This window comes from Urocampus carinirostris, chromosome 16 (assembly GCF_059441175.1).
Source record: "Urocampus carinirostris isolate Australia breed hairy pipefish chromosome 16, RoL_Ucar_1.0, whole genome shotgun sequence".
Classification (NCBI taxonomy): domain Eukaryota; kingdom Metazoa; phylum Chordata; class Actinopteri; order Syngnathiformes; family Syngnathidae; genus Urocampus; species Urocampus carinirostris.
In genome coordinates, this window is record NC_142364.1 from 15,454,487 (window position 1) to 15,481,220 (window position 26,734).

General features: G+C 42.7%; 1 protein-coding gene across 3 annotated transcripts in view; it reads left to right on the forward strand.

Annotated features, from left to right (window-relative positions):
* pitpnm2 (phosphatidylinositol transfer protein, membrane-associated 2) overlaps nt 1–26,675 on the forward strand; it is an 80,264-nt gene extending 53,589 nt beyond the window's left edge. Inside the window, exons 17-27 of one of the 3 annotated variants that reach the window (XM_088355650.1) lie at nt 1,932–2,048; nt 4,901–5,062; nt 5,128–5,316; nt 7,065–7,213; nt 8,900–9,016; nt 10,332–10,448; nt 13,673–13,821; nt 13,900–14,049; nt 17,186–17,369; nt 19,317–19,445; nt 21,876–26,675. In XM_088355650.1, coding sequence (XP_088211776.1) covers nt 1,932–2,048; nt 4,901–5,062; nt 5,128–5,316; nt 7,065–7,213; nt 8,900–9,016; nt 10,332–10,448; nt 13,673–13,821; nt 13,900–14,049; nt 17,186–17,369; nt 19,317–19,445; nt 21,876–22,259 — 1,847 coding nt within the window. In that variant the 3' untranslated portion in view covers nt 22,260–26,675. The remainder of the gene's footprint in view (nt 1–1,931; nt 2,049–4,900; nt 5,063–5,127; nt 5,317–7,064; nt 7,214–8,899; nt 9,017–10,331; nt 10,449–13,672; nt 13,822–13,899; nt 14,050–17,185; nt 17,370–19,316; nt 19,446–21,875) is intronic. The other 2 variants (XM_088355651.1, XM_088355652.1) reach the window with 2 other exon arrangements.
* The last annotated feature ends 59 nt before the right edge of the window (nt 26,676–26,734 follow it).

Here is a 26,734-nt window from a genome sequence, read left to right on the forward strand (position 1 = left end):
AGAACGCGTCCAAACATCCCACTATCCTTTCACAACACATCTCTACTCATTGCTATCACCAACAAGAGCTCTAGCTTCCATTATATTTAGACCTCTTTCCTGCAGTGCACTCATAACACCATCCATTCACGTCAATCGCGGCCTTCCTCTTGGTCTCCTTCCTTTGACTTCTGCTCTGTAGATCCTCTTCAACATTCGCTCCTCATCCATCCTCTTCATGTGTCCAAACTACTCTCTTATCCACACGCTTGCTCAGTTCCACTACTACTCCAGTTCTGTCTCTTACAATTTCATTTCTCAATCTAGTCACTCCTAACATACTCCTCAAACACTTCATCTCAAAAACATTCAATTTCCTTCTTAAATCTGCCTTCAGGCTCCAAGTCTCTGCACCATACAACACAGTCGGCACAATCACACTCTAAAACAGTCCCCTCTTAACATCCATACTCATACTGTTGTTGCTCATCAGTACCCAAAACCTTGCTTCCTTGATTATTATTAAAAAAAATAAATGCAATTAAAAAAATCATAATGAATTGCACCAGCCAAAAAATGCATAATCAAGAAGGAACAAAACATATAGAAATCGCACTGAAGTATAAGTCGTATTTTTTGGGGTAAATTGATTTGCTAAAATCCGACACCCAAAACATGCCCCTCCTAGCATACATCACTCACGCAAACGTTCCCTGATAGCTCCAGATCTCAGGAAGCTAAGCAGGGTCAAGCCTGGTTAGTGCTCAGAAGGGAGACGGCCTGGGAATACCAGGTGCTGTAAATAAGTTATTTGGTGCACGCTCTGCTGCTAGAGCACTGACTGTACCACCCCTAAGGGGATCAAATAAATTGAATTATGGATTGAATTAAAAAATGACTTATTTTGGGGGAATGTATAACAACAGTAAAGCACAGAGCATTTACACCTTGCATAGAAATCATTTTTGATCCACCAATAGTCGACCGGAGACAATGGATCGCAGACATTTGCATTTTAGGCATCCAAAGTGCCTTCTGACGGTTCTTGTCACAGCGATATGGGTATCGACATAATGTATCACGGCTGCACGAGTGCAGTTCATTTTATGCTGGAAAAACAGCAAAAACTGTCAAGGACCAGAAACAGACACAGGACCCAATAGCGCTCGTTTGCTCAGTTTTTATTAATAAAGAGGGAGAGTAGGGCTTGCTTCCACGATCCGATGGTTGACGGACAAGGGTAGCAGGTGGCTAGAGACGCGGAAGTGGCACTTCCGTGTCGAGCAAGGATGGTCGTAGATTTGCAGAAATACTAGTCGTTAGCCGGGACGGGAGAGCAAGGGCGGTATCGAGTTTGGAAACAAGGTCGGCAACAGGTTTCAGGCAGGTAGCGGGGAAAAATAGGTCGGATGTCGGGATGGCAGAACAGGGCAGAATCAGGTCTGGAAACAGGTTGGCAACGGGTATCAGGCAGAGAAAAACACAAAAGTGTCTGAAAAGTGAGAGCTTGCCGAGCTGGGAGCATCGGTCCACAACGATCTGACAGGGTTCTCTTGAAAGCCGGGGGTTTAAAAAGAGTCTATTAGCCAATCAATTCTCAAGGCTGTTGGTGCCAATTGGGAAGTAACAGGTGCCTTGAATCAGCAATCATGACAAAAAACGATCCGCCAGGCCTGACAAATATGTTCTGCCGGCTTCAGCTTGGAACAATATCTGAACGGGGATAATGGATCACTATCACAAAATCCCAGTTCACTTTTTGGTGAACAGAACGAGAAAAAGTGATACCCGCCCAGACGAAAAGGCGCTCTTTCGCTCCCTGCTCAGAGCAGCAATTAGAGATAACGGATAGCGGAATATTTCTGGCTGCAGTAAAGGGAAAATGTTATAAGGCGGGACACTGTATCCTGGGGATGTACTGTATTTCTAAGAAGACCTTTTTGTGCTTCCAGTGGAGACGGTGCAGAGCAACCCTCAGCTCCTGATGGAGCCGGCTCTCCATCGCAGTCAGGAGACGGGCATGAACGAGACTTGCATCGCCGTGCCTGTCCTCAACTGGCCGTCCTCCAGTGAGTACTCAGCCTTCATTTTCCTCTTAGTTTGTCTTTTTATTGAGTCAATTCACTTGTATTTACGAAAGATCATCATCCATCCATTATCTGCACCGCTTATCCTCAGTAGGGTCGCGGGGGTGCTGGAGCCCATCCCAGCAATATTCGGGCAGTGGGCAGGGGACACCCTGAACCGGTTGCCAGCCAGGACTACTATAGACCAGTGCTTCTCAATTCTTTTCAGTCATGCCCCCCCTCGGAAGAAGAAATCCTCTTGCGTGCGCCCAAGAGCGATCTTTTTTTTAAAAATGATCACTAATGTTGGTAGGGACAATACATCGATTGCTCGTTATTGGTGGTAACCTGTCACCTCCGTCCAAATCTACGCCTTTTGGCACATTTTTGCTCAAAAAAACTCAAACTTATCAGCGAGATTGGGTAATGATGTCTTTAAGTGACAGCTTAATTAATTTAGCTTCATGCTGTCCGCTGCCAACATTTTTGACATAGCAAGCACACCATGCTCGTCTCCCTCTGTGGTAGCAGTGAAGTGCAACGTCCGCTTCATCTAACTTCCTTGTGCTCAGCTTTTGATTGTGTCCGCTGCCAAAATTTTGACATAGCAAGCACACCGGACTGTGCTCGTCTCCCTCTGTGGTTGCAGTGAAGTGCAACGTCTGCTTGATCTAACTTCCTTGTGCTCAGCTTTTGATTGTGTCCGCTGCCAAAATTTCGACATAGCAAGCACACCGGACTGTGCTCGTCTCCCTCTGTGGTAGCAGTGAAGTGCAACGTCCGCTTCATCTAACTTCTTTGTGCTCAGCTTTTGGTTGTCTCTTTACCCCGTCTTCTTTCGCCTGTTTCTGCATCCATAGTAAATATTTTTTAATGGGGTCACTTGAGGGTCTACACTTCATACTCTGTGCTTTGTGCAATGCGTAAAGGCTAGATGTAAACAAAACATTGAGGCCAATGAGGACGCCACTGCGCCCTAGTGTATTGGAGGTGCAATTGCATTTTGTTCTGGGAAAGTTAAAAAACAAAGTTCACTGAAGTCAAACGGGCCTGCGTCCTCTCAGGATTCCGGTTCTTCGTCTTTGAAGGTTTACGAGAAGTTAGTGATGCCCAACTTATGAGGTAAAGTTAGGGCCTGTGTCCACCAAAGCGTTTTCCTGCTCTCAGCAAATTTTTCCAATTCCTTCCAAAGCAAAGCAGCGTTTTTAACGGCGGCAGTGCGAGGAGGCGCTCGGCAGGTTTTCTGTGCAAAATGCTCGGCGCTAAATATTTTTATCTGGTAGCCGAGAGTTAAAAAATGTTCAACCTAGGAAAATGCACTTGTCAATGTTACATTTTACTCAGCCGTCTAATCACAGTGCAGGTGGGGTGGGACAAACACAGTGTAGCACAGGGGGAGTTGTAGACTGACCACGATTCCTTTACACTGACAGACTATGTAGTGGAAAAACACACCATGACATCACCATGACATTTGCGATCATTTATAAAATGAGAAATCTGAGAGTTATTTTGATTAACTTTGCACTTACATATATCTTTGAATATAAACATTTTTACCAATACAAGTTTATGAGAGGGGCAGCACGGCGGCGCAGTGGTTAGCGCGTGTGCGGCACAGTTCTGAGATCGTGAGATCAAAACCTCCTGTGTGGAGTTTGCATGTTCTCCCCGTGCTTACGTGGGTTTCCTCCGGACACTCCAATTTCCTCCCACATTCCAAAAACATGCATTTCAGGTTCATTGGCCGGTCGAAATTGTCCCTAGGTGTGAATGAGCGAGCGAATTGTCTGTCCCTGTGTGCCCTGCGACTGGCTGGCAACCAGTTCAGGGTGTCCCCTGCCCAATGCCCGAAGAAAGCTGGGATCGGCTCCAGCACCCCTGCGACCCTACTGAGGATAAGCGGTGCAGATAACGGACAGACGGAGGTTTATGGGACTCTTGCGGGACGAATTTGAATCTTCCTATGTATGGGAAACACTGACTTTTTTCTTCAAGCACAACTTTTTAGTGTTTTGAAATCAAAATACCGTAAAATCCGGACTATAGAGCGCACCTGATTATAAGCCGCACGCACCACATTTTGCAGACATTATTGTTTTTGTCCTTACACAAGCCGCACCTGTATATAAGCCGCATGCGTCAACGTTTAAACATGTACCACAGTCACAAGTTTATCCCAAACATGACTTTAGGTGCCGCGATTGTAACCTGCAAATATAGTACTCAATCCATCCACCAGAATCGATAACATGAACGGAAAATGATACCGGTAGTTAGAATTGAATGCAAACCTTTAAAGTCCAGGTCCCGTTGAAAGTAATCCAAGGAAAAAAATGTATATTTCCAAAGTTAAGGGTGGAAAAAATATATATCCACTATTGTCCGCTGCAACAACAAAGAGATTTAACTCAGCTTTACCCCACTTCCCGTCAGCCCGCGTTTGCTCCGCCCCTTCTTTTTGATTCGCTCGTAGAAAACATATCGCAATAAGTCTCTAAAATAAATACATTACAAAAATATACAGTTGCAAATACATATTATACATGGATACACATATTTACCAAGAAAGACGGTACACCGAGAGAGTTTTCAAAGCTTTAATAATAATAATTATGTAACTCTCATCCCAAACCGTGCCTGTGAAAGGTACCACCACGCTACTCCCAACACGCTCGCAACGCATAAAGCGTAGCTGTTAAAAAAAGCCGTACCGCAATTGTGAAATTCCTCGTCTTTCTCCTCATAATTGTCGCCATCAAGGGCGTCATCCTCATAATCGGAACGAACCTCTGTCCTCTGTCATAAATTTACGGTACTTCTGTTTTCTTGAATTATTGTTTGTTGCTCCGCAGCAGACGGTGGCACCCACATTTCAGTGGACGCGGCCTACACGCCCCTGTCTACTTCTCCCGGTGTACCTCACATCCGATGCCACCGCCGTGCCAGCGAGGCCAGCCTGGCCAGCCAAGTTTCCGGCTTGGCCGACTCTTACGCCGCCTCCAACATCGCCAACAGTAAGTCGGCATGTAGAATCTGCCTTCTCCTAGGGACGCTTCCTCATGCTTAAACGTCCCCTCAGCCGTTCGGGTGAAAAAAAGGACCAGTTTTCTCTCCCAGCTGCCCGTTACCTACCGTAAACTCGCCTCCCGGACGCAGTCCTTGCGCTCGAGCAGGAAAACCCGACAGGTGATCCTGAGGGACGCCGAGTCGGAACTCAGCTCAGATGCCGGTTCTGCCTCGTTCGGGGCACTGTCGAACTTGGAGCAAGGTACCCCTAGTGTGAGGACTTGAGCTCCTGTCCTCTTCTGTTTTTTTCCATAGAATAGTCTTTCCCAGTAGAAGTTACACCAGTGGTCCCCAAACCGCGGCTCTTTCACATTTGGTCCTGTTAGATTAGGCTGATCAGATATTAGATAGAAGACTTGAGCTGACCCACTAGGTTGCTGTGACTTGTTTGTGACTTGCTTTGGTGTCTCCCTATCCAAAAGCACTCATGCACACACTACCCCGTTTGAACCAGTTAAGACCATTGAGTTTTACATAGTCACAAAAGGCCGTGTCCTGCCCCTGGTGAGTGGGTGGCCCCTGGTGAGTGGGTGGCCAAGACACTATAAGGCTAGGTGCTATCTTAGATCAGACAGACTTCTTCTCCGCCAAGCTTAAAAAGACTCAGCAGCTGTGTATATCCAGTAAATATTCAAAAGACGATATGGTTTTTATTCCTACTGTTGGGAATTAAATATTAAAATGTATCGTTTACCAAATTGTTCAAATTAGTTATCGGACTCCATTAACCAAACACAACCTAGATTCACCCAACAATGCGCGCGCATTTCTTGATGGAAAAGATGAACAAGAAAAGCCGACATTTTCACACGGGTGCAGATTTAATTTCATTAACGATTGAACTAAGTGAACTCCATCGAATACGGCCGTAATAGTGTCGTTGGAGTCTCTGGCAAGCCTTCTCCCAAGTCCTCCAGCCTTTTTTTTCGGCCCACGTCTTTCCGCAAGATGGTGTGCCGGCTCCTCCCATGGGGGTGCCAACGAAGCCCAACATGAGCTCCACCACCTTGCCGCAATGTCTGGAAAACTCAAAACATCGGACAGCGTTTCTCATACAATGCCCGCCGTCCTCCGTCATCAGGGCCTTTCTGCGTCATCGGATGTGCTGATTATCTTATCAGCCTTACGTCCTGTTCCCGGCATTCCTGTAAACAATATTTTCTACCAGCGTGCCCTGAACTTTCACTGCTCATTGAACTTAAGCCTACTCGGTGAAAATCTTCATTGCACTCAATAGATGTAACTTGTATTCAATCGTATAAAATCCTTTATAGTCAAATGTATAAAATCCTTCACTAGTATAGCGAGCATTTAAGATTAAAGAACCGGGCTGAGGTTCAGACGAACCGTGCAGGTCTAGCCCCCTGAACAATACCAGAGAGCATTTTGCCACACATTTCCTTTTACCTAAAAATGAATTGGTTGTTACGAGATTCTAACCTAGGTCGTGCTGTTGAGAGATGACCTACAAAAAGGCATTGGGTTTTATGTAATCACACTATTTTTAGTCATGGTACCAGAGAAAAGGTTAATTTTGTTGCGCATTTCACATGTTAGAATGGAAATAAATTTGTCACTTAAAATGCTTAGAAGAATAAATATAGAATATCTTATTATTACCGGTAATCGATCTTTAGGGGTGTGAGAGGATTTTTTTCTCATTATACTCCTAACATATGAAACGCACAACAAAATTAACATCCGTCTCTGGTACTGTGACTCAAAATAGTGTGGTAATGAGACAAAATTGCCTTTTCGCGAGTAATCTATAATGTTTATATCCCCCGCCACATGTCAATTTTACCTTACGATCCCTAACCCCAGAACGGATTGTCGTATCCCGGTGGTCTTCTGTAATTCCCAGAAATCCTAGTTATCACGGCTTATATGGCACCAGGACCGCTATGGGAGCCTGTATGTTTCCGACAAAGTTGTTTTTGAATTTTGCAGTTGCGTCCCGTTGGTGGGGCAGCAAGCGGATGGACTACGCTCTCTATTGCCCCGACGCTCTGACGGCCTTTCCAACTGTGGCCCTTCCACATCTCTTCCATGCTTCGTACTGGGAGTCCACTGACGTGGTGTCCTTTCTTCTCAGACAGGTTGGTCACTTGGATAAAGGTGCTCAGATATCTATCTAATCCTAATCTATATAAAATCTAATCCAATCTACCTACCTACCAACGTACCTACCTACCTACCCACCCATCCTTCTTTAAAAATTTTGATTCTGATGTATTTGTAGTTTATTTTACTATTTGATCAGTAAGAAATTTGGCAAAACATTAAATCTAGGTAGAAATGTCATCTACTGTAATCCCTTATTTATCGCGGTTTATAGGGTCTGATCCCTCCCTCAACGATACGTGAAAATGTCGTGACCTGGGATAATGGATCTCAGCTGGAAGGGTGCTGTTCATTTTAGGTGTAAAGACCAAAAAAATAAGCCGCTACCAATGACACATATTTGCTCTCTCTTGGCCCCCCCCTCTTAGAAATAGACGACTGAGGATAATGGATCACGGCTGCACAGGGGCGGTTCATATTAGGCGGAAATAATGGAGAAAATAGCTGCCACACATGACAAAAAAATCTGATCGCTTGGCTCCTGCTTTCAGCAATAGTGAACTGGGGATAATGAATTGCGGCCGCATGAGGTGCAGTTGATTTTAGCTGGAAAGAGCAACACACCTGACAAAGGTCTAGTCTACCGGTCCCCTACTTGCAGCAAAATTTAAACATGGATAATAAACTGCAAAGGTTCTATTCATTTTAGGCGGAACGACGGTGCAAAAAAGAACCATCAGGCGTGACACAAATGTTCTCTCTTGACCCCTGTTCTCAGCTATAGTCGACTGAGGATAATGGATTTCGGCCACACCCGTGCAGTTAATTTAAGGCAGGCCACATTGGCATGCTTCAGCGGCCTGAACTGAGAAACAAAGTACTCTACAAGCTTTCATGAATAGTCGACCAAGGTAATGGTTTTTTAGGCTTACAGGTGTTTTTCATTTTAGACGGAAAAAAAAAACGGGAAAATGAGCCTCCGTGTGTGACACAAAATTTGCTCTCTTCTTCACCGCTCTCAGTAATAGTTGACCAGGGGTAATGGATTACGGCCAAATCAAAGCAGTTCATTTTAGGCAGTTAACAATGGTGCCTTTCTGTGCCAACTCTCAGCAATAGTCTACCAAGGGTAATGGAACCTGTTCATTTTAAGTTGAAATAATGGAAAAAAATTGCCACACATGTCATAAAATGTGCTCTCTTGGCCTTTGCTCTCAGCAATAGTCGACTCAGGAGAATGGATCACAATCAAAACAGTTCAGTTCTTTTAGGTTACCCAGAATGGCATGTTTCAGCAGCCCGAATTGAGAAAATAAAAACTCTGCCGCCTCTCAGCAATAGTCGACCAGGGATAATGGATCACAACCACACCTCTTTTTTTTTCATATTAGGCTGGCCAAATTGGCACGCCTCCTGACAAAAAGGCCTTTTGCTGGTCTCCGCTCACAGCAATATGCGATTGGGGATAATGGATCGTGGCTGCACGGGTGCTGTTCATTTTAGGCGGAAATAACAGCAGAAAATATCTGCCAGGCACAAACATTAGCATTTAATGAATATCACCATTATCAATAATGAATGAACATCTGAAATAACATATCATGTGCAGTACTCATATTAACCTCAATTCATGACCTCATTTTAAAATTAATTCAGTGATTAATATTAATGGCAAATTTGAATGTTTCTATTCCATCTCATGGAAAACTTTGGACCTGCAGGTGATGAGGCACGAGAGCTCGGGAATTCTGGAGCTGAACGGCAAAGAAGTCTCCGAGTTCACGCCGTCCAAACCGAGGGAGAAGTGGTTGCGGAAACGCACCCACGTCAAAATCCGGGTAAGAACCCACTTTCTTTCAAAACGGCAAACTCGTGTATCCTTTTTATCTCGCGTTTAAAAGGAGATAGTTACAGTGCCGTGAAAAAATATTGAGTAAGTACTTTCAGAGCCATTATCCACAAATGGAGAAAACTGGGAACAGTGAAAAAGCCTTCCAGGAGTGGTCGACCAACAATGTTCTTCCGGGAGGTGACAAAAGAAAGTCAAAAATCATCTGAGAAACTGCAAGGCTCAGTTAAGGTCCGTGCTCATAACTCCACTATGAGAAAGACACAGGACAAAAATGGCATCCATGGGAGAGTTCCCTTTCACAAAAGAACACAATTGCCAAAAAAGCATCTTGATTATCCTCAACACTTTTGGAGAAACGTTCTGTGCTCAAAATTGAACTTTTTAAAAGGTATGCAGCTCCTTGCATCTGGCATTAAAACGGCACAGCGTTTCATAAAAAGAACATGATGGCAACAGTAAAGCGAGGTGGTAGCCGTGTGATGGTCTGGGGCTGCTTTGCTGCCTCGGGACCAGGAAAAAAAAAATTAAAAATAAAAATAAAAGAAGGTTCCTCGAGTGGCCAAGTCATAGTATGGATTTAAATCCAATTGAGATGCTGTGGTGTGAACTTAAACAGGCAGATCATGCTAGATTTCGTAACTTGCTTCAGTGCTATATTGTGTATGTTTAAGGTTTATATAAGTATGTTTAAGGCTTGTATAGGTAACCTGTATTGTTTTGTCCTTAAAAATAAATTCATAAAATAATATGCTCTAGAAACATAAATAAAGTTGAGTTGAACATACTTTTGGAAGATGGGCTTCAAGAGGTCCTCCTCCGTGGTAAAAAGTGGCTGAAAAAAAGCGATCCCACCATTTTCTCAACCGCATCAAGCTTTCTTATTCCACTTCCGTTTCAAAACAAATGGCTCGCCTTTGCTTTACACTTCACACCAACCATATTGAATGGATGCAAACCGTAAAAATGTTTTTAGCGTGCTAGAGATACAGTGCAGTGTGTTTACATTACACAAAACTCGGAAGTTGATGCCAGATTTCTTCCGCCGGTAGCGGCGTGTGGAAGCACTACAGTATTGTCCTGTACTTGGAAAAAAGTTTGGATATTTTTCGACATCCCGGAAAAATGTTCATAGGTACCGTTGTTCGTAACTCGAATGGTCGTGAGTAGGGGAGCGTCTGTATGGAAAAAACAAAACTTAAGAATGGGGCTAATACGTTTTCACGGCACTGTAATTGGAAAGGGATGTGGGGCTTTTTGGTAGTAAGGTCATTCAACCTATTTCTTCTTCTTTTTTTTTTCAGAACGTGACGGCCAACCACCGCGCAAACGACGCCGTGTACACGGAAGACGGTTGCCAAACAGTGACGGCTCGATTTATGTACGGACCTCTGGACATGGTCACACTCACTGGAGAGAAGGTGAGCACCAACATTCGATTCCTAATAATATTTCATCAAATATTGTCAGAATCAGAACGAAAGGTAGACCCAATCGCGTAACGTTTCACACAAAAGTTTATTGGGATCCCGAGGAAACAAACGCCAGCGATCCGGTGATCGCTGGACAGGAGGAGGAAGCAGCTCACGGGATCGGAGCGGAAGTGATTTGCCGGAGCGGGAGATCAGAGCGTGGTCGGGGGCAAAAACGGGTCGATAGCCGGAGCGGGAGATCAGAGCGTGGTCGGTGGTCAAAAACAGGTCATAGCCGGAGACAAAAGGGGAATCAGGAAGACGAGTGGTATACGGATGAAAAAAACGGGACCGACGGCAAAGTGCTTGCCTTGCGTAAGCAGAGGTTTGCTGACGGACTGTCAGGGCGATTGAGAGCACTGAGCTTAAATAGGAGGGGGAACCAATCTACCAGCAGCAGCTGGCGCCAAACGAGCGGGCACAGGTGAGTGCAATGAGTAATCATGACAAATATGGCGTCACTGCGTGGAATTTTCTAGAGAAAATGCTTTATTAAGTCTATTTAAGAATAGTAACAACGTAGATATAACAAGAATCCTTATTATTATTTCTTATAATAATATATTCTTATTATTGTAATTTTCACTACTTTTTGTTTTTTTCTCCACACTTTTCACACTTTTCAATATTTTATTTTACTACTTTTCAATACTTAACAGAACTTGTTACTGTAAAGATTTTCATTCTTTTAAGCACTTTTTAGTACTTTTCAGTACTTTTTCCATACATGTCACTATTTTTGGACCACTATTTCATACTTTTAAAAAAATATATATATAATAAATTCTCTATTTAATGATTTTTTTTTAGTACCTTTTCCATACTTTACATATAATTCATTATTTTTAGTGCTTTTTCAATTTGTTTCACTATTTGTGAATATGTTTCATTACCTTTTGTTAGATTATTTTATATGTGTCACTGAATATGTCAGAGACCAGAAACGGAGACAGGACCCACTTGCATTCGTTTTTACTCAGCTTTATTTAGAAGGAGGAAAGGGCTTGCACAAACGATCCGGTGATCGTCGGTCACGGGTAGCAGATCGTGTGGCGAGCGAAGGCAGTGTCGAGAGCGGGGGAAGAACAGGCCGATGGCCGGGACGGGGGAGCAGAAACGTAATCGAGTTCAGAAAAGGGGTCGACGCCGGGAATCAGGACAGGATTGAATCAGAGTCGAAAAGTGCTTGCCTAGCGTGAGGCTGAGGTTCGCAGACGGACTGACAATGGGTGACAGGAAGACGGGGGTTTGAAAAGAGATGAGCAGCCAATCAGCGTCCGAGGCAGTTGCCGCCAAAGGAGCTGACTCAGGTGCCTCGCGTCAATAATCATGACAGAATATCTAATCATTATTGCATGAGTTTTCCGGTTATATTAGTTTTATTATTTAATTCTAACTTTTTTTTACTTTGACAATCATATTCTTTATTTCGTTGTTAGAAATGCACATCAGTTGTTAGTATTTCCTCGCTTTATTCATAAGAATGTATCCTTTCGTATCAGTGTACTCTCCCAGCAATAGTCTCCGGAATAGTTGGCCTTATTTTGTCATACAGCTTCGAGGATTCAGCTGTGCGCAGTTTTAATCTGTTTTTCATTGAATTTTGTTTTTGCCCGGTAACGCAAATTCCCAGAAGTGTCTCTTAGAGCTTCATGTTCCTTTTGCAAATCCACAACCACATGAACCGGAACAGGATCAGGACCCAAATGCGTGACGTTTCTCACACAAGCCTTTGATTTTACGGGAAATGGGGAGTCACGCACGTTAGGCAGCAGTCTGGCGTAGAATGATAGGAAGCCAGAGGCTGACGAGATTGATACCAATTGCCCGAGCAGGTAGCTTGGGATCAAGAGATCGCAGGTTCGAGTCCCGGCTCCTCCGTGTTATATGTTGAAGTGTCCTTGGGTAAGACACTGGCTGCATGGCCGCTATTGGTGTGTGAGTGTGTGTGTGAATGGGTAAGTGTAAAGCACATTGTAAAGCGCTTTGGGAGGTCTTCATTGATTTGAAAAGCGCTATAGAAATGCAGACCATTTACCACATCGGACAGATGGGGTTGATACCGGACAGGACGGGACAGACAGGATTGGTATCAAAACAGGATATCGAAATTAAACAGGACAAACTAGACGGGAACGAAACAGGAAACTGATATTAAACAGGACGAAAATAAACGGGAACAATACCGGTCAGGAAATACCAACAGGAAACAGGGCCGAGTCAAAAGCCACGTCTTGCGGGGCAGAGGTTTGTTGACAGACTGACAAAGGAAGAGTGAGAGCACTGAGCTTAAATAGACGTAAAGCCAATCTGTCAACGAGCCGCAGCTGGCGCCACAAGGGCGGGGCCAATTGGGTGCCATGGCAACCGTGACACTAAATGGGTGTAGGTTTGTATTGTTAGTTCATAATTAAACAATTTGAATGAATGAATGAAAACTTTAATTGAACTACAAAATAAAAACAATAATTCAACAACAAAATAACGTTACATAATATGTTCGAAAAGGGGTAGGAAGAAGCAAATGCTTATATTCCCTACCCCTTCATCTTCCCTATTAAATACACCAATGATAGAACAACAATTGGAATGATATTAATAATAACAGTTATGATCTAAGAATAGCAACAATAACACAAAGTTAGCCCGCCCCACTCATACCCCATTTTCTTTATCTCTGTATTCCGCCAGTAATGTTTTTTTGTATTTAAATTTGAACAAGTGAATAGTTGGACACCGTTTGAGCTCATCTTGCAATCCGTTCCAAATCTTGACTCCACACACAGACACACACATACTTTTCCTGGTGGTTCTCACTTTTGGGATTATAAATTCACTACAGCCCTTTAAATTATAATTTCCCTCTTTCCGAATGAATAACTTATGGATGTTTTCTGGCATGTTTTTGTTGACATTAAATAGCAGTTGTTCAGTGAAAATTTTACTAAATCATCTCATTTGAATCATTTGGACTGCAGGAATAAAATATGAGTATGATCTCGATATCCTACCCTGTGTATGGTTCTAATTGCACGTTTTCGGAGGCTGCATTTACAGGCGCGTCACCCAAATTTCAAGCACTTTTCAATGATTTCGAGCACCCGTACGATCCCTGCCGGTAGCATCTCAGCTTTAGGGCGGTTTAAAAGGTCGACGGTTTCCTTTTTCCTCAGATCGACATCCACATCATGACTCAGCCCCCGTCGGGCGAGTGGGTCTACTTTGACACGCAGCTCACCAACAGCAGCGGGCGAATCTCCTTCGCTCTCCCCGAAAACAAGCGGCTGGGCATCGGGGTCTACCCCGTCAAAATGGTGGTCCGGTACGCACCATCCGAAGCCGTATAACGAAGGACAAACGACTGCGGCGGGGTCCTATTTCCTTTTCTTTCCGTCGCCAGGGGCGACCACACCTTTGCCGACAGCTACCTGACGGTGGTCCCGCGCGGTACGGAGTTTGTGGTTTTCAGCATCGACGGCTCCTTCGCCGCCAGCGTCTCCATCATGGGGAGCGACCCCAAAGTACGAGCGGGAGCCGTGGATGTGGTCAGGTAAGCGTTCTTTCCGTCTCTTTTAGTCCGGGGATTTGAATCCCTGAGTACTAGAGCAAGGGTGGGAAACATGCGGCTCAGGCTAGACTTTAATACCCGTGGGTTGGGTCGGGCTGGATTTTCTTTAGGCCTGATCTTTAGTAGAGGGTGTCAAACTCATTTTAACTCGGGGGCCAAACGATAGGACAAACATTCTCTCGGGGGTTGGACTAGTAGTAGCTCAGGAGGTAGAGCGCTCGTCTTGGGATCAAGGGATCCCAGTTTGAATCCCGGCTCGTCCGTGTTACATGTGGAAGTGTCCTTGGGTAAGACACTGAACCCCTAAAACCCCCAATAAGCAGGTTAGCGTCTTTCATGGCTGCGATACAAGGCAGCTATTGGGAAATGTGGAGCACATTGTAAAGCGCTTTGGCAAGTCATTGACTTGAAAAGCGCTATATAAATGCAGATCATTTCATTTCATTGATTGAGGAAAAAGAAAAAAGAGAGAAAGAAATAAGAAAAAAGATGGAGAGAAAAAGAGAGTGTGGGTTAAGGAAAGATAGAAAGGGAGAAAGAGTGAGAGAGAGAGGGAGGGTGAAAAAGAGAGAGAACGTGAGAAACAAAAGAGATAAAAAGAGAAATAGTGAGAGAGTGGGAAAGAAAGAAATCCAAAGAGTAATTGAGAGAAAGAAAGGAGAGAAAAGAGGAAAGAGAGAAGGGTAATGCAAGAGAGGGAGAGAAAATAGAGAGCAAAAGATGGTAAAAAGACAAGAGAAAGAGACAAAGAGGACCAAAGAAAAAGAGAGACAGAGAGCGTGAAAGAGACAGAGAGTGTGAGAGAAAAAGAGAGAGAGACAGAAAGAAATACAACTCCAGCGTCTTTGTGAGAGGCACCTGGCTTTGGGAACATCAAGTGGACTTATTTCAACCCGCAGCTCATTTTTCTCTAGATCTTCTCTCAGCGTCGTCTCGCGGGCCAGATTCAATCCCTTAGCGGGCCTGATCTGGCCCGCGGGCCGCCTGTTACCAGTCACACCTACAAATCTTGGTAAATCAGACTAAAAATAACTAATGATGTTCTGATGCCGATGCTGTACTATTTTAAGGTATCATGTTGGCGAGTATTCGGACCAAAATGATATTTGTTTTGAATTCAATTAAATATAAAAGTCATTTGAATCACATTATTAAATATCAGTACAGCTGCTTCTGTGGTTTTTGGACATTTTGTTGAAATATTTTTAAATCATTATACTTTTTACTTGAGTAGATTTGTGAAGAAGAAACCGGACTCTTGCTTTTTTAAGATAATGTATGCGTAGTGTATATAGCTGGAGCCTCGCATATTTATATATAGATTTGAATCCACTGCGGGTTCATTCAAACAAACCTTTATCAGTGTTCTCGTTTGCCCGCGTCCCTGCGTCCTAGACGCATCATTTTTGCTGAGGACGCATAGTGTCAAATCAACGTGCGTCCCCGGGACGCAACTTTTTTGACACAAAATTGTCATTTTTACCTGATTACATTTTTTTTTAAACAAAGATTTACCGCACTCCAAACTTTTCGTCAGGCAGATCCGCCATTGTTGTTTTGGTCTCACGGTTCGAGTTTTCGTCTGCACGCCGATCTCGGAAAACGAGATCTCGTTGCTTCGAGATGACGTCATTGTTATGGTGGTTGTCATCGAGGGAAGGTGAAGGCTAAGTATGCCTCCGAAAAAAGTTAGTATGATGTGAAGATCAACACAAAATTGGTAATTACTTCAGTGTCAGTAATAAGTCGAAACCTAATGCAGAAAGTGATAACAACGGCAATAATTCCGGCACGAAAAAACGGCAGAAAAATTCTTCGGAAGATGGCGGAGGCAAGGAAAACACGTGTGTTGAAGCAAATGATAGGACGAAAGAAAATAAACAAAACAATACTCCTAGCAAGAATGGGACTTTTGTGCCAAAATGGACTAAATTATGATCCTGGTGACGCAGAGGATGATAATGGATTGGACCTTGAGAAGGCATTACAACTGTGGCGGGACAGCAAACCACAAAGAATATATGAACTGCAAAATCAGAAGTGATAACTTGCTTTGTATTACCAACTAACTGTGATAATTAAAACTGCATGAATATATAGACTAATATTTCAGCAATGGGGCAGCACGGTGGCGCAGTGGTTAGCGCTTGTGCGGCACAGTTAATGTCATGGGAACCTCCTGCGTGGGTTCAAATCCAGCTCCAGACTTCCTGTGCGGAGTTTGCATGTTCTCCCCGTGCTTGCGTGGGTTTCCTCCCGGCACTCCAGTTTCCTCCCACATTCTAAAAACATGCATTTCAGGTGAATTGGCCGGTCTAAATTGTCCCTAGGTGTGAATGAGTGAGTGAGTTGTCTGTCCCTGTGTGCCCTGCGATTGGCTGGCAACCAGTTCAGGGTGTCCCCTGCCCACTGCCCGGAGATGGCTGGGATGGGCTCCAGCCCCCCCGCGACCCTACTGAGGATAAGCAGTACGGCTAATGAGATGAGATTTCAGCAATGTTATTTTGTGTAATGTACAATATTTTTGTGAAGTGAAAAATCTGAAGTGATAACTGCTTTCTATTACCAATTAACTGTGATGATTAAAACTGCATGAATATATAAATATTTCAGCAATATTATTTTGTATAGTGTACAATATTGTGAACTGAAAAATCTGAAGTGTTAACTGCTTTGTATCACCAATTAACCGTGATGGTTAAAACTGAATGAAAATATAGATTAATATAATTATTTCAGCAATAATATTTTGTACAACGTATAATATTGTTGTGAACTGAAAAATCTTGAAGTGATAACTGATTTGTATTACCAATAAACTGTGATGATTAAAACTGAATGAATATATAGATTTATATTATATATTTGTCGCCGATTTACAATTTCAACCGCGATTACCACACTAAATTTTGGGGAGCCATAGGTCTCTGTTGGGACCCATAGATTTTTGAGCATGCGAGTCCCCGGGACCCATCACTTTTCACAGCTAAAATGAACACTGCTATATTATTTCATAGTACAAATTTATTGGACTCTGACGGGATCAGATAAACCCTGAGGGCCGGACAGAATCTTCCTATGTATGGGAACCACTCAAATCCGTTTCTGTCTGTCCCAGGTACTGGCAGGACCTGGGCTACCTGATCGTCTACGTGACGGGCCGACCCGACATGCAGAAGCAACGTGTGGTGGCTTGGCTCTCGCAACACAACTTCCCGCACGGCGTGGTTTCCTTCTGCGACGGCTTAGTTCACGATCCTTTACGCCACAAGGCCAACTTCCTCAAGTGCCTGGTCGGGGAGGTGAGACCCAAACCGTTCAGAAGACAAGAGAATGGGGGACGTCCCGGGGTCGGTCCGGATCAGTGTTCCCTTTGAGCTGCGCGCGTGCGCAATCGCGCACTGCCTGCACATTCTCAGCACAAGAAAATCTAGCCAGCGCAATGTTCCCTCTAAGCTGCGTGTGTGAGTTTGTAGAGAACCGGCTTCTTCGGCTCGGCTCACTAAAAGGAACCGGCTCTTTCGGGTCATAAACGGCTCTTCGGGTTGTTTTTGCTTCTTTCATCCCTACACGACCAAATATTATGTAAAATGATGCACAAACTGACATAAAGGAAGGGGGAATAGAACAAAAAAGAAAAAAATACCAAAATGAAAAAGTACTGAAAAGCTGAGAAAAAAAGAAACAAAATGAAGAGAAAAAAAAGGAAAAATTCAGAAAAAAGCCAGAAAAAAAGAATAGAAACAAAGGAAAAAAAGTAAATAGAGAACCAAAAGAAAAAAAGTAACAGCTAGGAAAAAATAAACACAATGAGATTTTTTTAAAGGGATTAAAAAAAAAGGAAAAAAAACAGGGAAAAAGGAGAAAAAGTTTGTGTTGCATTCAAATAATTTCCAATTATACCAAGTCAATCTTGTTGCCAGCATTGTACTTCCACTAAAAAAATGTGATCAAATACAGTTCTGTATCGTGCAACCGACTAAACGAGCCCCCAAAAATGTTAGTATTATGCGACAAAAGATACCAGGAAAGAAAAATCTTGTGAAAGAATTGTTGTAAAAACAAATGACGTTTGTAGGCCGTAAAACCTTTGCAATAATACATGAGTCAATTCATTCAAAAGTGACATTTTTTTTTGCATTGCCGGAAACTCAAAATGTAACTTGATGTCAAGTTTTGCACATGTTTGATATTGACTTAGTTGCCACACTTGAGATTGCCGTTGCTCACTGTTGTTTCAAGCGTTGCTCATTGACTTTGTGTGAACGCTCAGACCCCTGGAAAATTACAGGGAACATTGGTCCAGATGAAACTGGGCGAAATCAGGTTTTCCACAAGAAAAGCCAGCATTAAAAACGCTCCACTGTTTTTATATATCTTATATAAATTTTTCTACATAAAATAAGATCTAAAAAATAGAAAGTAAAGGAAGAAAAAGAGAAAAGAAAAAGAACAGGAAAAGGAAACCGAGATAAAAGGCAGGAAAAAGGATAGAAAAAATTAATAGAGAAAAAAGAAAGAAGGTAAACGAAAGAAAAAGAGAAAAGGAATGAATAGAAAAAAAGTAGGACAAAATAAAAAAACGAATAAAGAAAGAAAAAAGGAAAACAGGAAAAAAAGAGAAAAAAATGCAAGACAAGAAGAAAAAACAAGTTTTTGTTCATCGGGGTAACCGCAGCAGCAAGATGGCCGAAACTCATGTAAACTTCCTGAGTGATGAAAAATACAAATGTGTATCACGCTTTATGTATTTTACCTGACGGGGCAGCACGGCGGCGCAGTGGTTAGAGCTTGTGCGGCTTAGTTCATGTCATGGGAACCTGTCTTTTGTTCAAATCCAGCTCCAGACTTCCTGTGCGGAGTTTGTATGTTCTCCCATACATTCCAAAAACATGCATTTCAGGTGAATTGGCCAGTCCCTAGGTGTGACTGAGCGAGTGAGTTGTCTGTCCCCGTGTGCCCTGCGATTGGCTGGCAACCAGTTCAGGGTGTCCCCTGCCCACTGCCCGGAGATGGCTGGGATGGGCTCCAGCACCCCCGCTACCCTAATGAGGATAAGCGGTACAGCTAATGAGATGAGATCCTCTCTAACGATTACATGTTTTTTTAACCACTAGAAGGCACTAAAAACACACATTCCCCTTTAAACCTTCTCATCAAGACCTCAAATTATGATCGCAGGGGTCGCAATTGGCCCCTGGGCTGCGATTTGAAGACCCCTTTCCTAAATTCTCTCTCCGTACGCTCAGGCCCAGATGAGGATCTTCGCCGCCTACGGCTCCAGCAAGGACATTTCCGTGTATGCTAACGTTGGCCTGCCGCCTTCTCACATCTACATTGTGGGACGAGCCACCAAGAAGATGCAGCACCAGTGCCAGGTAAGATGGTCGGCGAAATGGAAAGCATGCTGAAAGACGGCATTATTCACATTCTACATTGTATTATACAAAATCAAATTTAAAAATATGTATTCGATGTCCTCCAGAGTCCCGTTTATCACCACATACACTGTCGACCTTTTCGGGGTTTTATTTAACTTTGAGGACAGGGGTCCGAAACCTACGGCTCGCAAACTATGTATGGCTCTTTTCACGAGTACATGTGGTTTAGAGATAAAATAGAACGTGCCCAATCAGGAGGGTCCAGTATATATAGGACCACCATATCCTGTTTTGGCTGTCAATCACTAATGTTCATTGTTTAGACGCTTCATAATGAAAAGCCACACAACAAACTTTAAATACCCAGAGGTTCCCGCAAAGCGTCTGGCCCAATTTCATTGGGTAAGTGGTAGGAATAGGTGGAGCTATACACAGGGCGCGTACACTCCTCCTTGCCTTAGCATTGTCTTCACTGAAGGCGAATACGTCGGTATCCTTGTTTGCAATATTTTGTGACATTTTTACATAAGAACTTTGCTCGCACCTTGTTTGGAAACCATTAAAAAGTGACGGTCGAAATGAGCCTCAACACGCTTAAGTAACTCCGGGAGGGAAACCAATTTTAAGTGGAATATTTATATTGATGTGGGACACAGACTCTGGACTTATTATTATTTCATAGATTTGATTAAATCATTAAACGTCAAACAGTTATATACAATTTCGGAAGAATTATCTTTTGTTTGGGGAGCAAGTTTGGTAGTTTAGTTGAATTTGGTCTCAAAATATGCTAAATTCTAAAACATGCAACATGTGAGAAAATAGTATGGTTTTATGCATAGACACGAAGAGCATGCTGGGATACATTCAGCATGTTTGTTAAAAGCAGAGGTATTTTTGACTTTGTAAGTAGATGCAAAATTTTACTTTGTAACCTGAAACCTTCGTATGTAGAGGTACAAAATATTCCGAAAACGAGTGAAAATGTCTCTTTCCGAACGGGAGAAAGGTAAGAAACGGAAAGGTGTTGAGCAATGTTACCTCTAAGCTGCGTGTATGCGCAATTGCGCACTACCCAGAGCTTTTCCGCGCACAAGAAAATCTAGCCGGCTCACAAAAATCAGGGCTCGAAATTGCTAATTAAGAAGCGAATTAAGTCAAAGTTACAGTGCATGAAGGTAAAAATACACTGGTTAACCCTGACGCTGTGTTGTAAATGCGGTACTTTGAAGTCAAGGTCGAAGTAGAACGAAGTTGAGTAAAGACAGTTTTTCGAGAACCGGCTTCTTCGGCTCGGCTCACTAAAGAGAACCGGCTCTTTCGGGTCCCAAACGGCTCTTTAGGTTGTTTTTGCTTCTTTAATCCCTACACGACCAAATATGATGTAAAATTGTGCACGAAATGACTTAAAGGAAAGGGGGGAATTGAACAAAAAAAAATACCAAAATGAAAAAGTAGTGAAAAGCTGAGAAAAAAGAAACAAAAAGAAGAGAAAAAAGAAGGAAAAATTCAGAAAAAAGCCAGAAAAGAAAGAAACAAAAGAAAAAAGGGAAATAGAGAACAAAAAGAAAAAAGTAACAGCTAGGAAAAAATAAACACCATGAGATTTTTTTTTTAAAGGGATTAAAAAAATGGAAAAATACAGGGAAAAAGAATTACAGTGGGACCTCGCTACTTTGCGCTTCGACGTTCGCGGATTTAGAGCTTCGCAAGCCTGAAAAATAATAATAATAAAATAATATTATTATTTTTTTTAATTATTATTATTATTATTTATTTTTTTTTGTAAGAATTTTTGAAGGGGCGTCGCTACTTCGTGGTTCCACGTTCGCGGGTTCAGAGCTTCGCAGGTCTAAAAAAAAAGAAATAATAGAATAAAATAATAATAAAAAATATATATATTTTACCTTTTTTGAAGGGGCGTCGCTACTTTGCAGATTTTCACTTTTTGCGGGTTATCTTGGTCCCCATTAACCGTGATAACCGAGGTCCCACTGTATACCAAATCAACATTGTACTTCCACTAAAAACATGTGATTAAATACAGTTGTGTATCGTGCAACCGACTAAATAAGCCCCCAAAAATCTTAGTAGTATGCGACAAAAGATACCAGGAAAAAAAAAGAAATGAAAATCTTGTGAAAGAATTCTTGTAAAAACAAACGACGTTTGTAGGCCGTACAACCTTTGCAATAGTACACGAGTCAATTCATTCAAAAGAGAAAAATCATTTTGCATTGCTGGAAACTCAGCAATATGTAACGTGATGTCAAGTTTTGGACATGTTTGATGATGATTTAGTTGCCACACTTGGGATTGCCGTTGCTCACTGTTGTTTCAAGCGTTGCTAAGTCTGTGAACGCTCAGAACCGTAGAAAATTCGAGGGAACACTGGTGTTGAGTGACGGTGGCGCTCTTGTGCCGCAGTTCATCCCGGACGGCTACGCTTCTCACCTCTCCCAGCTGGAATTCAACCAACGCTCCCGTCCCGCCAAGTCGGCCGGCGCCCGCATGGTCCTGCGCAAAGGCAGCCTGGGCCTGGGCGCCGCCTCGGGGGACTTCCTTCGCAAGCGCAACCACATCTTTCGCACCATTTCCTCCAAGCGGCCCGGCGCCGCCGGCTCCCCCAAAGCGACGGGCCGGACGGAACGGACGCAGAGTCAGTGCGAAGCCGGGCGCGGCGCCGCCACCGCCGCCGCTACCGCGCAACGGAGCATGAGCGTGGCGGGGTGCTGGGCGCGAAGGGAAGGCGGGGCCAAAGAAGGCGGGGTCAAAGAAGGCGGAGCCGGCGCCTTATACGGACACAAATGAGTCGCGATGGTCGCGACTCCCGTGTAGCATGACTCTTTTACACTAGAGGTTTTCTATAGGATCCCAAAAGGAAGATTTTCTTTCCGTTCATGTAACGAGCCTTAAGCTAACATCGAAAAACGGGAAACCCCCGGGGGTGTCAAACATGAAGCCCGCAGAGCCGGATCGGGTCCGCCCAGGGTTGGAACCCGACCGGCGGGACGGCGCTGAGAGAAGATAACTCGGGCTGCGGTTTGAAATGTATCCACTTGGTGTCGCCAAATACAGGCACCACTCACAAAGACACTGGAGCTGGATTTCTTTCCCTTTTTGATCTTTCACTTTTTCTTTCCTTCTCTCTCTCTCCTTTTGTCTTTTTCTCAACGTGTCCCTCTTTTTATTCCTTCTTTCTTTCTCGTTCGATGTCTTTCCTTCTCTCTTTATTTTTCCTCTTCTTGCTCTTTTTCTCTTGTCTTCTCACTCTCAATTTCCCTCCTTTTCTCATCTCTTCTTCTCTCACCCTTTCTCTCTCTCTCTCTCATTATTTATTCTTCCTCAAGTTTAACAGAGTTTGGATTCCATTACTTTGCTGCTTTAACATCTCATCCTCTCTCTCTTTCTCCAGCTCTCTCTCTTCTTTTCTGTCTTTTTCTCTCACACCTTTACTTTGTCTCACCCTCCCTTTCTCTTTCTTTGACACTTACTTTTTCTCTCTCCCCATTTGTCTCTCTTTTTCACTCCTCTTCTCTTTCTTTCTGTCCTCTTTCTTTTTCTTCTTTTTCTCTCCATTTCTCACTATCTTTCTGTACCTCCCTCTCATTTTCTCTCTTTCTCTTTGCATTCTTTCTATCTTTCACTTTGGATTCTTTCTCTCTGCATTCTTTCTCTCTGCATTCTCTCTCTCTCTATTTCTTTCTGCATTCTCTCTTTCTTTCTGCATTCTCTTTCTCTGTCTCTCTCTCTCTCTCCTCCCCTCTTCTCTCTCTCTCTCTCTCATTATTTATTCTTCCTCAAGTTTAACAGAGTTTGGATTCCATTACTTTGCTGCTTTAACACCTTATCCTCTCTCTCTGTTTCTTCATCCCTCTCTCTTCTTTTCTGTCTTTTTCTCTCACACTTTTACTCTTACTTTGTCTCACCCTCCCTTTCTCTTTCTTCAACCCTCTTACTATTTCTCTCTCCCTCTTTTTTCTCTCTTTGTTTCGCTCCTCTTCTCTTTCAGTTCTTTTTCTCTCCATTTCTCACTATCTTTCTTTATCTCCCTCTCATTTTCTCTCTGCAATTTCTCTCTCTCTTTCTCTGCCTCTCTTTGTTTTACTCTTTTCTCTCTATTTATCTCCCTTTCTGTCCTTTTCTTTCTCCCTCTATTTTTTGCCATCTTTCTTTCTATCGGTCTCTCTTCCTCTCTCAATCTACTAGTCCGGCTTCTGTGAGAATGTCCTCTCTACCACCCTGGTGACCTCCCTGGTATTCGCATTTGATACTGTACAAAAACAGACCAACCGTTCAACGTAACAACTCAGGTTCATCCCATTCGTCAGACGCCGCCAGGAGACTCTCTCCTTTTCATCCAGAGAGCAGTTTGAGCATGTAAACTATACCCCGCACTATAAGGCGAACCCCCCAAAATAGTCTCGCGTGATATAGCTTTAACATAAAGGGCGCACTGGACTATTAGGCATGGAAAACAAACTACAAGTAAGAGCTTTTGGCACCAAACAATTTACAAGTTAACCAAAAGAGGGCACTCTAAGACCACTCTATGTTGCTCAAAGGCAGAACAGTTACCTTACACTGGCACACCTGATTGTAAACTGATTTTTTCATGAAACATTAGAAAAAATACAATTGATTGAAACGGATAAAGGCAAAACAAATACTATCGGTTTATTTTGGTTATTAGAATTATTGCTTGAATGTGTGTGCAATGAACATATTAACCACAAGGGGGCACTCTATGTTTCTCAAAGGCCGAACAGTTATTGACACAGTATCATTTTTCTGTAACTATGAATCTCCAGTTAGAGCCACCGTATTTTCCAGTATAGAAGGCGCACTTTTCAGATGTATTGCCAATTTGGGGATTTATGAGCGGAAAATACGGTAATTTTTCAAAATAGAAATCAGCGATTCGTATTGTCGGAAAAACACGATATTCCCCCCTTTGATCATTCAAATACTACACAATTTGTAGTATTACGAGCTGTCAACAAGTAAAAAAACTACATTAAAGCTTGGTAAAGGCCATTTCACCCTGCTCCTAGCATAGCGCTAAGCTAAAGCAGGCAGAATGTATACTCAATTATAAAATCAGACTCTTCTTGTTTAATTCGGTAATGTCTTTTTTTAGCTTTTTGTCACTTTACGAAATTTCAATTGAGAAAAATAAGCCGATCCAATATTTCATGCTCAAACGGCTTTCCGCACAACAGTGTAACATCCATCACGGCACGGATCCCTTTAGAGTGCTTAGCTTTGCAATACCTCTCCTGACCTGCTGGCGGCGCTAGTCGTCCCTACGAACTGCTGCTGCAAGTTTCTACTACTGTATTTGCTCTTTTTTCAAAAAGTATTTAGCGCTTGAATGTTCCGACGTGCGTAGTTATCCGATCGTTTCGCCTGGGTTTTTCGTGACAAGCTAGCACCGTGACGTTTACACGCTTGGCCACTAGGGGGCAGCGTAGCTAATGCGGATTTACTGGATGTGTGGTAATGCTAGATTGTTTGCATATGATAATGGATCGGATAAAGCAGGGATCATTAAATTTGCCCCTTAATGAGACCTGAGGACCGATTCGAAAAATAGTTCATTGTGATTTTCTAGGAAATTTCCTGCATAACTAGAATGGTCATACGCATTCAGTCGCAAAACTGTTTTTAGGTGGCGTTTCCCTTTTTAGGCCAAGCTGCTAAGTCAGCAAAAAACAAAGTGCCAAGCCAGTTTTTGGGGTAGTTTTCACATCTGGGGTAACCTACCAGACTGCCTGTAAAAGATGGTGTTCATATTCTATGTCATTCTGGCCTGGGAGAGTGCAATGTCTTTCTAGGGGAAACTGCTGAGTCAACAAAACCAAACGTTCTCATTCAGCTTTTATATTTTACAGGATTTTCTAGGGTAACCTGCCCAACTGGTCATTTCTAAAACCCCATTTCGTGGGTAGATAGACACACTAACAGACAAAAATAACATTAGTGTGGTTTAATTCTACTTTAAATAATTGCAACCTGGTAATAACATAGTAATAAAATGATAAGCAGTATAATTATTCGTGTATTACCTCAATTTTTTAAAAATAAAAATCAGTCTAAAATTTGGGGGCACTTTTTCTTAGCTTAAACTAAGCAAGTGACAATGTAGGTTACTTTAGCCATGATTACAATCATTTATTGAGTATGTAGATGATACATCAAATTTACAATGTACTTATTTTATGTCCTTCAAAGTCCGACTCATCATCAAATACACCAAAGAGTTGTCTCCTTCGTCCTGCTTTTTTGCGTTTATTGAAATCTTTCAGGAAGACTTTCTGTTTTATCCATTCTCTAATATTGGTCTCTGGTACTGTGAATAAAAACAGTGTGATAATGAGATCAAATCCACGATCATTTCTGCAGGTTTGTACCTGAGCCTAGTACTGTTGTATCATCAGCGAATAGAATATATTTTAATTTTGATAATTATACCTGTATTACATAAGTCATATAAAATAAAACCGATAAAGGTCCTATCACAGACCCTTGAGGAACTCCACAGCTAATGCTCATAAGAGTTGAATTGCTGTCACCAAGCTTTACGTATTGAGATCTATTGTGAGATAAGATGAGCGATTCCTCGTGTTCCATAATGCTGTAGCATTTGAAGTAGTATGAGATTTAGCGTATCAATTTTCTCAAATCTATGAAAATACTGACTGGCTTGGTGGTTTGGAGGCGGTACTATAAACGATCCGGTTGCTAGCTTGTAACGAAACGTGTCCTATTAGCAGGCCTTAAAAGGGAAACGGACGCTACCGCTAACACTCTCGCGCAAAAAGCCAGGAAAATCGTTTTGTCAGTAATGCATGTGTTATTGATTTCCAAATTCAACTCAATCAACGGATGTAAGTGTGCCAAATATTAGACAGTACATATTTAAAGTGGGAAGGGGGCGCTATTGTACAGTGCTACTGCCGAAAATGTGATTGATGCTGCAAATGCAAGGACTTGAATGTGTCACACTGTGTACATAGTGTAAAAGATGTATATTGATGTACGGCTGACTTACCTGCTCCAGAGTTATTTGTTTACCTAAAAAAAAAAAATCAACATGTAACCGCATTATTCATGCATTTCAGGTGAAATTGTATATATATATATTTGAAATATGTAGCATCTCCTTGTTAGGTGGCAAAAGTCCATGCAGACTTGCAAATAAAACAAGGGTCGGATATTGTAGCAGTTCAGTGGCCCTGTTCTGATTTTTTAAAGTACAGTAGACCCCCAGTATACGTCCTTTA